Here is a 12,867-nt window from a genome sequence, read left to right as displayed (position 1 = left end):
ATGGGGCATTTTGGATGGGTTGGTGTTTCCGGAGGTGGACAATGGGGAGAGACAGGGATTGAAGTTGCCATTGGGGTTGTAGGAGATATTGGTGTGTGGGGTTGATACAAATGAGGAAGGCACTGGAGCCGGCACTGGAGCCTGATGGCTTTCCGCTAAGGTGGTTGGAAGGGTATATATGCCAGAGATCGTCTCGGAGGACCAGATGGGGTTTGTTAAGGAGCGGCAGCTGTCAAGCCACATCAGGAGGCTGTTTAATGTGGTAATGACCCCTCAAGGGGTAGAGCGTCAGAGGTCATCATACCAATAGATGCGGAGGCGGCCTTTGACCAGGTAGAATGGCAGTACCTGTTGGGAGGTCCAGAGGAGGTTTGGGTTTGGACCGACGTTTGTTTCACGGGTGCGGTTTCAGTGATGCACCCCCCCCCTCCATGATGAGTGAGAGGACAACTGTGATAAATTCAGGATATTTTAGGCTATTAATGGAACAAGGCAGTGATGCCCAATGTTGTTCGGATTGGGAATATTGACGGAGAATTGTGGAGACGGAGAAGGCGCCAGTGGAGGGGATAAAGCGGAACGGGAGGAGGAGGAACCGGGATTGAGCTGGGGGGGGGGCTGGAGTGAAATAAGGCACCGGATCAACTCGATCTCATCACTATTCATTGCAGTGGGTGCGGGGGGGGCGGGGGGGGGGGGGGGGGTGTTTAGGGAAGAAAAATTAATAAACTGTTTGAATCATGTTTATATTGGGTGGTTGCATGTACGGATTGTGTTTAGAGTATAATATATTTTTTAAAAGAAATCAGATGTAGCCAAATGCATTACTGATTAGAAACCGGCCATGTGATCTCTTAATCGCTCAGACAGTGCACACGCGCAAACTTTATCTCCTTTGTGCAGTTTTCGGCAAAACGGTGAGATGTGAAGCAGAGTATGAGAATGTTCTTTGAACATTTTGGCTGTTTTCTCCTAGGTTGTTGAATGGTTGCAGTGATAAACATACAAGTATGAAGTACATTTACTCGTGGCCACATGGATTTCAGTAAGACATTTGACAAAAGGTCCATGGGATACAGAGGAAAAAGGTCCAAGTCGGATCCAAAATTGGCTCAGTGACAGAAAACAAAGCTTAATGATTGGCGGATGTTTTTGCGAATGGAAAACTGTTTCCAGTGGCGTTCCACAGGGCCCAGTGTTGGGCCCCCTGCTGTTTGTTGTATAAAAGATCAGTGATTTAGACTTAAATGTGGGTCGCATGATTGGGAAATTGGCAGATAACACAAAAAAAAATTGGCTGTGTAGTTGATAGTGAAGGGGACAGCTGTTGTCTATAGAATGCCCATGGTTGAATGGGTAGAAAAGTGGCAAATGGAATTCAATCCAGAGATGTGAGAGGTAATGCATTCGGGGAGAGCAGACACGGCAAGGGAATACTCAATAAACAGCAGGATATTGAGAGGGAGTTGAGGAAGTGAGACATCTTGGGGTGCATGGGCGACACAGTAGCACATGGGTGGCATGGTAGCAGTGGTTAGCACTGTTGCTTCACAACACCAGGGTTAGATTCCCGTCTTGGGTCACTATCTGTGCAGAGTCTGCACGTTCTCCCCGTGTCTGCGTGGGTTTCCTCCGGGTGCTCCGGTTTCCTCCCACAAAGCCCCGAAAGATGTGCTTGTTAGGTGAATTGGACATTCTGAATTCTCCCTCTGTGTACCCGAATAGGTGCCGGAATGTGGCGACGAGGGGATTTTCACAGTAACTCATTTGTTAATGTAATAAATATTATTATTATGTTCACAAGTCCCTGAAGGTGGCAGGACAGGTGGGTAATGTGTTAAAGAAAGCAGAGCGAATGTTTGTCTGAATTAGGCGAGGAATAGAATACAATGAAAATGAAATGAAATGAAATGAAAATCGCTTATTGTCACGAGTAGGCTTCAATGAAGTTACTGTGAAAAACCCCTAGTCGCCACATTCCGCCGCCTGTTCGGGGAGGCTGGTACGGGAATTGAACCGTGCTGCTGGCCTGCCTTGGTCTGCTTTAAAAGCCAGCGATTTAGCCCAGTGAAGAAGCAAGATGTAATGATGGATCTGTATAAAACATTGGTTAGGCCACAGCTGGAGATGTGTGCACAGTTCTGGTCGTCACAGTTCAGGAATTGCTCTGGAGAGAGAGCGCGGAGGAGATTCAATGCTGCCAGGGCTGGAAAATTGCAGCTATGAGGACAGATTGGATAGGGGTCGGGTTGTTTTACACAGAACAGAGGAGGCTACGGTGTGACCTGATTGAGGGGGACAAAATTAAGAGGGTGCTAGACGATGCCCCGTTTCTGGGGTTACTGGGATATGGCCATGTGTGGGCTTAGGTAAGGTGCTCTTTCCAAGGGCTGGTGCAGACTCGATGGCCACCTTCTGCACTGTAAACTCCATGATTCCCCTAGCGGAGAGGTCAAACCAGGGGGCACAGATTTAAGGCGCTTGGTACAAGGATTAGAGGGGACATGAGGAAAACCTTCTTCACCCAGAGGGCGGTGGCTGCCTGGAATTCACTGCCTGGTTTGGTGGAGGAGGCAAAAATGCTCAACTCATTTAAAAATGTACCTGGATCTACACCTGAAGTGCTGGAAGGTTACGGACAGGCTGCTGGAAGGGGGTTAGAATGAGCAGCTTGTTCTTATTTTTCGGCCGGCGTAGATGCGATGGGCTGAATGGCGTTCTGCACTGTACAATTCTATGGCGGTCTCCGCAATATCACGGAGATCACCCCTGGAGAGGTGTTCTACGCAGATAGCAACAAAGCATCTTGAGTGCAACTGACTGCTTGTGAAGCAGCAATGTTTCAACACAACGTGACCCCACGCAGTTACTAAACGAGCAGCAGTGACATTAACTTGCAAAGTGAAGTGTTGAAGTGCGAGTCAACCAGTTAGGAAGAAAATGGGGACGAGTGTTCTGAAGGTCAATAAAACGTACAAGGGACCAAGACATATCTGGAGGAATCAGGAGCCCCTCTGACTTAAACGAAGGACAACAAACAGAGCAGAGAGGCAGAGGAGGCTGGTACCTATCTGCTGGCAGAGGGTGTATCCTAGCTGGCGAGCCCCACTGAGCAGCAGCTTGAGGACAGTGTCCCTGGTTCCAGGCTCCCCCCGGGAGAGCTGGAGCAGAATGTTTGCTGCGTCCTCCAGTCCTTCTTCCGAACACGAGTGGGAGGTCAGCACCTGTCGCACAACACAACAGAGAGAGAGTTACCAAAGGAACAGACGCTGGCCCCCATTCAATTAGAAACTCATTCCCCCACCTCCCGCAACACACACAACCCAATACTCTCCCCATACATGGAAACGGAGTACGAAGGCATCGCGGGTCAACAATCTAAGTGCCTGCGCTAACGATTCAGCGACACACCAGGGCAGCAGAGAGCGGAATTTAAATTCAATGAGTTTATCAGGGATAAAAAGGCAGTCCCAATAATGGTGACTGGGAACTACCGGATTGTCGTAAACCCCATCTGGTTCACTGGAGGGAGGGAAATCTGCCTTCCTTACCCGGTCTGGTCTACATGTGACTCCAAACCCACACAGCAATGTGGTGGACTCTTAACTGCCCCTCTGAAACGGCTGAGCAAAACCACTCAGTTGTGTTCAGGGTAGGGGCAGCAAAGAAGGGGTAATTATGCAATAAATGCTGCCCTTGCATTTGATGCCTGTAACCGGCAAAACAAAATTGTAGACCCCGAAAGGGCCAGTGTCAAGGTGACGATGCCCAACTGCATCCTAAAGTAAAGTCTGCACAGGTACTTTTCACCAACCCCACCGTCATCTCCCAGCTTTAGCTCACGCCACACCAGGACTGGCACTGCCTACCCTCGGAAGGAAGAGGTGCCAGCTCTTTGGGGGGGGGGGGGGGGGGGGGCCTGAAGCCGATAGCAAACAGTGGCGAGAGAAGAGAGACACTGATCAATCTCAGGGTGAGCTAGTCGTGGGGTCAACGCGCCGTCCAGTCATCTTCCGACGCTTCTCAGCAACTGGTCCATAGAAACACCGACTGAAAGAATATTGGGAAGCAATGCGTTCCGGATGGGGGATATCGGGTAGCTGAGAAGCAGGAGGAATACACACCATGTAAGGAAAGGTCCCAACTGGGAGCTGAAACACCCAGTGGCTGGACATTAGAGAGGGCCCTTGGCACGAGATAGCGAGTCATATGAGGGAGATGGAGGAAGGGAAGGTCTGGGAGGGAATGGGGCACCTGCCCCATGCAAGACAGCTCTGGCCGATGGCAGTGAAAGCACATGAGGCCGATGTCGACGTTACCTCCACAGAAAGCTGGAGCTGTTTCTCGGTCAGGCCAGAATTCTGGATCTTGCTGTCGTTGGCACTGGCTGCTCCCTCGGACGTGGCTTTTGCCGGAGATTTGGCAGCTTTCGGAGGTGCTGGCAAGAAATGGAAAGGAAGTTAAATTAGCCGAACCAACAGAGACACTGGTCATGTGGGTGCAGCCACCCCACCCTGCTCGGAGTCAGACATCAACGCCTGCCCCCATCCGAACACCAGCAGAAAGCTGCCAATCATAGACACAAATATCAAATGTTAACAAAGGTTGAAGGAATGCAAACGACACCGTACCTAATTCAATCTGACAGGCAACCTCACTTTTGAGACATCAAGAGAGGATGTTGCCACAGCAGGAGAAAGAGGTGAAGGTACATCAACGTACCTGTCCTGGGAGTGTTTGATGGGGACAGTGTAGAGGGAGCTTTCCTCTGTATCTAACCCCGTGCTGTACCTGTCCTGGGAGTGTTTGATGGGGACAGTGTAGAGGGAGCTTTACTCTGTATCTAACCCCATGCTGTACCTGTCGTGGGAGTGTTTGATGGGGACAGTGTAGAGGGAGCTTTACTCTGTATCTAACCCTGTTCTGGGAATTAGATAGGGACAGTGTAGGGGGAGTTCTGAACAGGCGTGACCCAGTATGCCTCTTGCAGCCTGAAACTTGCCAACCTGACTTCACACACGAGATTCATTGAGCTGCAGAATGTGACACCATGCAAAAGGACAAAGCAGCCCACTCAAACTGGCTCAGGACCTTTTTCCTGAATTGCCCCCGCCGATTGATTGATTTGTGACTTTCTTGTAGTGATGCCCCTCGAGCTCTGGTCTCCCACCCACAAGTGGAAACATCTTCCTGACGTCGACCCTATCAAACCCTTCCATGATTTCAAATCCCCTGACTGGGGTACCCCTCCATCTCTCTCTCTCTCTCTCTCTAAAACAGTACAAGCATGTCTATTAGTTATAATCATAGAATCTCCACAGTGCAGGAGGCCATTCAGCCCATTGAATCTGCACCATCTGAAAGAGCACCTACCGAGGCCCACTCCTCCCACCTTATCCCTGTAACCCCACCAAACGTGCAAATCTTTGGACCCTAAGGGGCAATTTATCATGGCTAATTACCTAACCTGCAGATCTTTGGACTGTGGGAGGAAACTCATACAGACACTGGGAGAAAGTGCAAACATCACACAGTCACCAGAGATCAGAATTGTAACCGGGACCTTGCCGCTGAGAGACAGCGGTGCTAACCACTGTGTCTTTCGACTTCAGTTGTTACTCCGGTCTTCTGTTTTGCACCTTCTCCAGTGCCTCTATCTCCTTTGATCAAATTGGGGACCAGAATGGTGCACAGTGGTCAACAGTGCCGTCTACCCAGGGTTCAATACATGTTTAACAGAACGTACCTACTTTGAAATACTAGTCCTACCAAAATCAACCTCAGGGCTTTGCTTACTGTTCACAACATTCCCAATCACAAATATCGGTAGAAATAGAGTAGGCCATTCAGCCCCTCGATGGTGCTCCACCATTCAGTATAATCACGGCTGATTGGATTGTGGCTTAACTCTATTTTCCTATCTGTCCCCCAACCTAACCCCCGACTGCCCTCGCCAATCAGAACTCTAACTCAGCCTTAACCTCTGCTGTCTGGTAGTGGGTTTGTGTGCGCATGAGGGGGGGGGGGGGTTCCACAGAATAACAACCCTGTGGGAGAAGAAAGTCCTTCTTATGTCTGTTTTCAATGGCACACCCTATTGTTCTCAAACTGCGCCCCCTCGGTCTAGATTTCCCTCCGCCTCGAGGGGGGAAACATCCTCTCAGGGTCCATCCCATCAGACCCTCCACTCAGAATCTGATATATTTTTTAAAAAATTTAGAGCACCCAATTATTTTTCCAATTAAGGGGCAATTTAGCGCGGCCAATCCACCTAGCCTGCACATCTTTGGGTTGCGGGGGCGAAACCCACACAAACACAGGGAGAATGTGCAAACTCCACACGGACAGTGACCCAGAGCCGGGATCGAACCTGGGACCTCGGCGCCATGAGGCAGCAGTGTAGAATCTGATATGTTTCAATAAGATCACCTCTCATTCTTCCAAACTCCACATGGGTACAGGACCCGACCTGCTCAACCCTCCCTTCACAAGGGTGGCACGGTGGAGCAGTGGTTAGCCTCCTGGTGCCAAGGACCCGGGTTCGAACCCGGCCCCAGCTCACTGTCTGTGTGGAGTTTGCACATTCTCCCCGTGTCTGCGTGGGTCTCATCCCCATAACCCCAAAAAATGTGCAGGGTGTCGTGTTGGGTGTTCTGGTCTACAAACAGGTCAACACGGCTGGAGATGGTGTAACTCTATTTTATTAACAACTCAACTGTAATAACATACTGTAACTTTGGGTAAGTGCATTACCAGCTTATCTGTGGACCCTGTCCTATCACTATCTAGGTGAGGCACTCAGCACATGGTGAATGTATGTGTTGCAGGCTGCGAGCTCTGTGCTGTGTGCTGGCTGCTTCTAGAATGAGCGGGAACTCTGGTATCCTGTCTTTATAGTGCGTATGCTCTCACTGGTGATTGGCTGCGATGTTGTGTAAGCTGGTTGGTCCTACTGTATGTCCATCAGTGTGTCAGTGTGTGTGTGATTGCACCATGATATGCTGATGTATATCATGACATCCCCCCTTTTCGCAAAGAATATGTGCCTACATGAGAATAAATAAAGTGTAGTGAGTGTGTCTGATCAAGTGATTGGCTGCAATGTTGTGTATGCTGGTTGGTCCTACTGTATGTCCATCAGTGTGTGTGTGATTGCACCATATGCTGATGTATATCATGACACAGGGTAGGTGGATTGGCCACACTAAATTGGCCCTTGATTGGAAAAAAGAGAATTGGGTACTCCAAATTTAAAAAAGAACCCTCTCCTCACAAGACAAACCCCCTCCGTCTCAGGAATCAGCCCGGTGAAGCTTCTCTGATCCGCCTCCAATGCGAGAATATCCCTCAAGTAAGGAGACCAATGCTGTAGAAGTTGTTGGCATAATGGTTTGTGTATCATTGCCCCCAAGAACACTTTGCTCCTCTACCAACACATTTAGACTAAATTACCCAAGGAGTATGAGGCCTCCTCATTCCTGCTACCACCTCACATTCACAGAACATTCTGCAGGCCTAACATCGGTAGTGGGGAAAATGCTTGAATCCATTATCAAGGGCTTTATAGCGGAACATTTAGAAAGCAGTGGCAGGATCAGTCAGAGTCAGCATGGAATTATGAAGGGAAAATCATGCTTGACAAATCTGTTGGAGATCTTTGAAAAGGTGACTAGTGCAGTCAACAAGGGGGAGCCAGTCGATGTGGTATATTTGGACTTTCAGAAGGCATTTGACGAAGTCCCGCATAAGAGATTAGTGTGCAAAATTAAAGCGCATGGGATTGGGGGAAATGTATTGAGGTGGATAGTATTGAGGTTGGCAGAGAGGAAACAAAGAGTAGGGATTCATGGGTCCTTTTCAAATTGGCAGGCAGTAACTAGTGGGGTACCACAGGAATCGGTGCTGGGACCCCAGCTATTCACAATATATGTTAATGATTTAGATGAGGGAACAAAATGTAACATCTCAAAGTTTGCAGACGATACCAAATTAGGTGGGTGAATTGTGACAGGGATGCAGGGATCTTACAGCAAGCTCTGGACAGGTTGGGCGAGTGGGCAAACCAATCGCAGATGCAGTATAATTTGGGCAAGTGAGAGGTTATTCATTTTGGAAGCAAAAACAGGAAGGCAGATTGCAACTGAATGGTTGTAAATTGGGAGAAGGGAGTGTGCAGCGGGACCTGGGTGTCCTTGTGCACCAGTCACTGAAGGTAAGCATGCAGGTGCAGCAGACGGTAAAGAAGGCTAATGGTATGTTGGCCTTCATTGCGAGAGGTTTCGAGTATAGAAGCAGGGATGTGTTGCTGCAATTGTGGCCACACTAGTGTGTGCAGTTTTGGTCTCCTTCTCTGAGGAAGGATGTTCTTGCTCTCGAGGGAGTGCAGCGAAGGTTTACCGGACTGATTCCAGGGATGGCGGAACTGTCATATGAGAGATTGACTAAGTTGGGATTGTTCTCACTGGAGTTCAGAAGAATGAGGGGGGATCTCATAGAGACTTATAAAATTCTAACAGGGCTAGACAGGGAAGGTGTTACCAATGGTGGGTGTGTCCAGAACCAGGGGTCACAGCCTGAGGATTCAGGGTAAACCATTTCGGACAGAGATAAGGAGATATTTCTTCACCCAAAGAGTGGTGAGCCTGTGGGATTCATTACCACAGGACGTAGTTGATGCTAAAACTTTGAATATATTCAAGAGGCGGCTGGATATAGCACTTGGGAAGAATGGGATCAAAGGCTATGGGGAGAAAGCAGGATTAGACGATTGAGTTGGATGATCAGCCATGATCGTGATGAATGGCGGAGAAGGCTCGAAGGGCCAAAAGGCCTCCTCCTTCTCCTATCTTCTATGTATCTATGTACAACAGCCCAGGCCACAGGAATTTGGATGAGAAATGCAACCACGTTGACTTACAAGTGATGGAGCCGACGAGGGTCACTTCGGCGGCGCCACTGTGGTTGACTGCCACCTCGGTCGCCTTGTCGGGCAGCGCTATGGAAATGAGTGAGAGGAGCCGCAGGAGTTTCTCAGTAAGTAGCGAACTGCGGCGGATGACCGGGTGTGAGAGCATGTTCATCAGCTGACCAAGGGGGGAGGATTCTAGGCTGCACTGGCTGTTTTCCCCCTCGCTGTTGGAAGAAGGCGTGGTCTTGACCGAGGTCTTGCCCTTCCGGCTGACGTTCATGTTGTCCAGCTTGACCAGCAAGTCCCAGAAGTCAGTAGAGATGCCTAGGCTGGGGCCAGCACTGCTACCCCCTCCACCGCCACCTCCGCCCACAGGCTGACCAAGGCATGGGCTGTTGGCAGATTGCTTGTTAAGTTTCTCCTTATCGGTTTCACCACTTGCCTCTTTGGTCCTCTGCTGCGTGAAATGACTTGGGAATACCTGGAACAAAATGGTCAGTACTGGTGACAAAGCTGACAATACAATTATTCCATCTCTCTCTCTCCCCCCTCCCCCCGCAATCATGCAGCTCCTAGAAGCAGGGACTATGGGAGTGTCTGATGGGGACAGTGTAGAGGGAGCTTTACTCTGTATCTAACCCCGTACTGTACCTGTCCTGGGAGTGTTTGATGGGGACAGTGTAGAGGGAGCTTTATTCTGTATCTAACCCCGTGCTGTACCTGTCCTGGGAGTGTTTGATCGGGACAGTGTGGAGGGAGCTTTACTCTGTATCTAACTCCGTGCTGTACCTGTCCTGGGAGTGTTTGATGGGAACAGTGTAGAGGGAGCTTTACTCTGTATCTAACCCCGTGCTGTACCTGTGCTGGGAGTGTTTGATGGGGACAGTGTAGAGGGGGCTTTACTCTGTATCTAACCCAGTGCTGTACCTGTCCTGGGAGTGTTTGATGGGGACAGTGTAGAGGAAGATTTACTCTGTATATAACCACACGCTGTAGGGTGGCATGGTGGGGCAGTAGTTAGCACTACTGCCTCACGGCACTGAGGACCCGGGTTCAATCCCGGCTCTCGGTCACTGTCCTTGTGGAGTTTTCACATTCTCCCAGTGTCAGAGTGGGTTTAACTTGAACAACCCAAAAAGATGTGCAGGGTAGGTGGATTGGCCACGCTAAATTGCCCCTTAATTGGGAAAAAAATAAAATAATTGGGTGCTCTGAATTTCTTTTTAAAAAAACATTCTTTTAATTAACCAGGTGCTGCACCTGTTTGAAACTCTTGCATTGCACCCCTTGATAATTTTAAAGTCCTCCATCTCTCAGCGTTTTCGATTCTCAAGCAATGAGCCCCAGATTGTTCAGGCTTTCCTGATGGAACTGGCAGGTTGTGACAGATCTACATCATTTACCCGTTCTTCAGTACCTGTATCTCTTTCCTAATACAGTTTAACAGAACTTTGTACGGGTCCTTCCTGTTTGCTCCCTTATTTTCCCAGTTACATTTTTGGACCCATGGCCGATTTATGGCCATGTGACGTTAAGACAGCCTGCCATTTTAATTCAAGCAGTGGCCTGTGCTTTTAATGCAGAGGATTTCAGTAGCCGGAGTGATCACGGATGATTCAATTTAACGGGTGTTCAATGAATTGGCCTAAAAGGCAGCGATCTGCCTGGTAACAGGTGGCGATTGATTCTGTTCCCACTGAAACGGTTCTGGGACCTGAAGAGCTTTCGATTTCGCTTTGGCAGCTGAGGTAGAAGACCTCCCTTTTTCCCCCACTCTGTTTTCTCTAAAAACTACCAGCTAATTCTCACTGAAAGGTCACTGTGGGAACCAACCCTCTCTGCCGAAAAGGCTGATGCATGCAGAGAGCAGAATCTGAGAACTCTCTCTTCAGAACAGGCTGATGTGGAGCCAGGGGTGTCTCCTGGGAAGGTTGTTGAGACATTGTTAACTGCCAGGAAGATCATTACAGACCAGAGATTTAAAACTACATTTATACTGTGAAGAAAGTGCACTGAAGAACTCTTCATCTCAAGCAAGGACTCTCTTTTGACCTTGATCCTTATTATATTTACTTCTTTCTACCTCTCAGTTTGTCTTGTGTGTGGGGGTAAGGGTTGGGTAGTTAAAAGGGGAGTCAGGTATTAGCTTGACGTTAAGCAGTTATATTTACTGCTTATTTCATATTTGTTCATGTAAACAGTAATTGTGTTTAAACTTACAAATCTGGTGAGTGCAATTATTGGACAGCCAAAGTTCAATGGTTACGGGCATTTTTACTTGGGTTGTGACTCCTGAGCGAGTGCGGCTGGAATTCGCCGCGCAATTGCACAGGGTGACACAACAGCTGCTTTCCAATTCTATCCCTCAGAAATGAAACCTAGGGATATGCTTGCACTTGTATGGATTTATTAATCACTGTTGCTCCTATGAATGATCCCTCTGCTGTTTTACTCTATTTGCTAAGAAGCGAGTGCTCTCTCTCCCGTGTCCTGCTCTACACCCTGCCAGAATGCACAGTCACAGTAAGCCTCACCTTTGCGAGCTGTATTAGGGTGTCCAGGACGTGTCGGCAAACTACAGGCGCGGCCTGGGGGTGGATGTGGACGGTGGAACCACAGCCCATGTGCTTCTCCGAGTGCTTGCGCCCGCCGGACCGCTGGATTTGGAAGATGTTCGTGCGGCAGCCCAGGGCAGCATCCATGGACACGGAGAGCCAAGAGAGCTGGCTGGTGGTCTTGGCTTCCATCTTATGCAATAGGTCCAGGGGTCGGTGCTCGTGGGCAGCGGAGTGCGAACCTGTGCCCGCGCCCGGCTTGGTGGCTTTCTTGCCCTTCTCCTCGGCATGCTTGGGAGTCTCTATGCACAGCTCGCTCTCACTGCTGCGCTGCAGGATGGACAGGAGGCTTTTGATGACCCAGTGGCGCGTTTGTGTGTGGTAGCACAAGTTGCGCAGGACCCGGTGGAGGCGGCTGGTGTTGAGCTTTGGCTCGTCCACAAAGAGCAGCACCAGGAGGCAAGACAGGGCCTCGTGGTCCAGGAGGAGGCGCCCTCGTAGCCGAAGCAAGCTGTCCATATTGCTGCTGCTCGACGCTCTGTAGGAGGAGGCAAGCCAAGTGTCAACATCAAACCCAATTTAAACAACAGCTGAGATTGTACATCAGTCCAAGATTATACATATAGACAGAGTGAATTATACAGCACCAGAGGAGGTCATTCAGACTTTGTACTTTTTCAGGTAATCATCACATTCCCATTCGACTGAATCTGCTTCTGCCACTCTTAAAGACCACAACAACTCGCTGCGCAAAAATAATTCCTCATCTCCCGACAGTGGGCTGGTCAGTGGGCTAAACAGCTGGCTTGTAATGCAGAACAATGCCAGCAGCGTGGGTTCAATTCCCGTACCAGCCTCCCCGAACAGGCGCCGGAATGTGGCGACGAGGGGCTTTTCACAGTAACTTCATTGAAGCCGACTTGTGACAATAAGCGATTAGTATATTATCCTTTTGTCAATCATTTTAAATCTGCACTAGTGAGTTACCGACCATTTGTCAGTGTAAACTATTGTCATCCTTATTTAAACCTTCCATAGTTTTAACTTCCTCCATTACCCTGCTCCAAGGAGAACAACCTCAGCTTTGCTAAATCTCACCGGCATACCTGAGCTGCCACAAGCCTGGAACCATCCAGGGAAAACGCCCCTTAACCTGCTCTGCTCCACACATTCGCCCCGTGTCTGCGTGGGTCTCACCCCCACAACCCAAAAGATGTTCAGGGTAGGTAAATTGGCCACTCTAAATTGCCCTTAATTGGGGAAAAAAAAGAATGGGGTAGTTGAAATTAAAATAAAAACCTGCTCTGCTCCAAGAAGAAACCTAATGTGCGACTCGCCCAGCGAGATTGAGGACCCAAGTCTCAGATTGGGGACCATAGATGTTCTCCCATTACCTGCCGTGGC

At 49.2% G+C, this 12,867-nt stretch overlaps 1 protein-coding gene across 9 annotated transcripts in view; it reads right to left on the bottom strand.

Annotated features, from left to right (window-relative positions):
- huwe1 (HECT, UBA and WWE domain containing E3 ubiquitin protein ligase 1) overlaps nt 1–12,867 on the bottom strand; it is a 262,886-nt gene that overhangs the window by 130,353 nt on the left and 119,666 nt on the right. For 8 of the 9 annotated variants that reach the window (XM_072487894.1, XM_072487901.1, XM_072487897.1 and 5 more), the window contains 5 exons: nt 12,858–12,867; nt 11,443–12,001; nt 8,918–9,389; nt 4,320–4,438; nt 3,068–3,224 (listed from right to left, as the gene is read on the bottom strand). The exon at nt 12,858–12,867 is cut by the window's right edge and continues 135 nt beyond it. In XM_072487894.1, coding sequence (XP_072343995.1) covers nt 3,068–3,224; nt 4,320–4,438; nt 8,918–9,389; nt 11,443–12,001; nt 12,858–12,867 — 1,317 coding nt within the window. The remainder of the gene's footprint in view (nt 1–3,067; nt 3,225–4,319; nt 4,439–8,917; nt 9,390–11,442; nt 12,002–12,857) is intronic. The other variant, XM_072487900.1, reaches the window with a different exon arrangement.

This window comes from Scyliorhinus torazame, chromosome 22, assembly GCF_047496885.1.
Source record: "Scyliorhinus torazame isolate Kashiwa2021f chromosome 22, sScyTor2.1, whole genome shotgun sequence".
Taxonomy (NCBI): Eukaryota; Metazoa; Chordata; class Chondrichthyes; order Carcharhiniformes; family Scyliorhinidae; genus Scyliorhinus; species Scyliorhinus torazame.
Note: the sequence above shows the minus strand (reverse complement) of the source record. Positions and strands in the feature narration are given on the sequence as shown.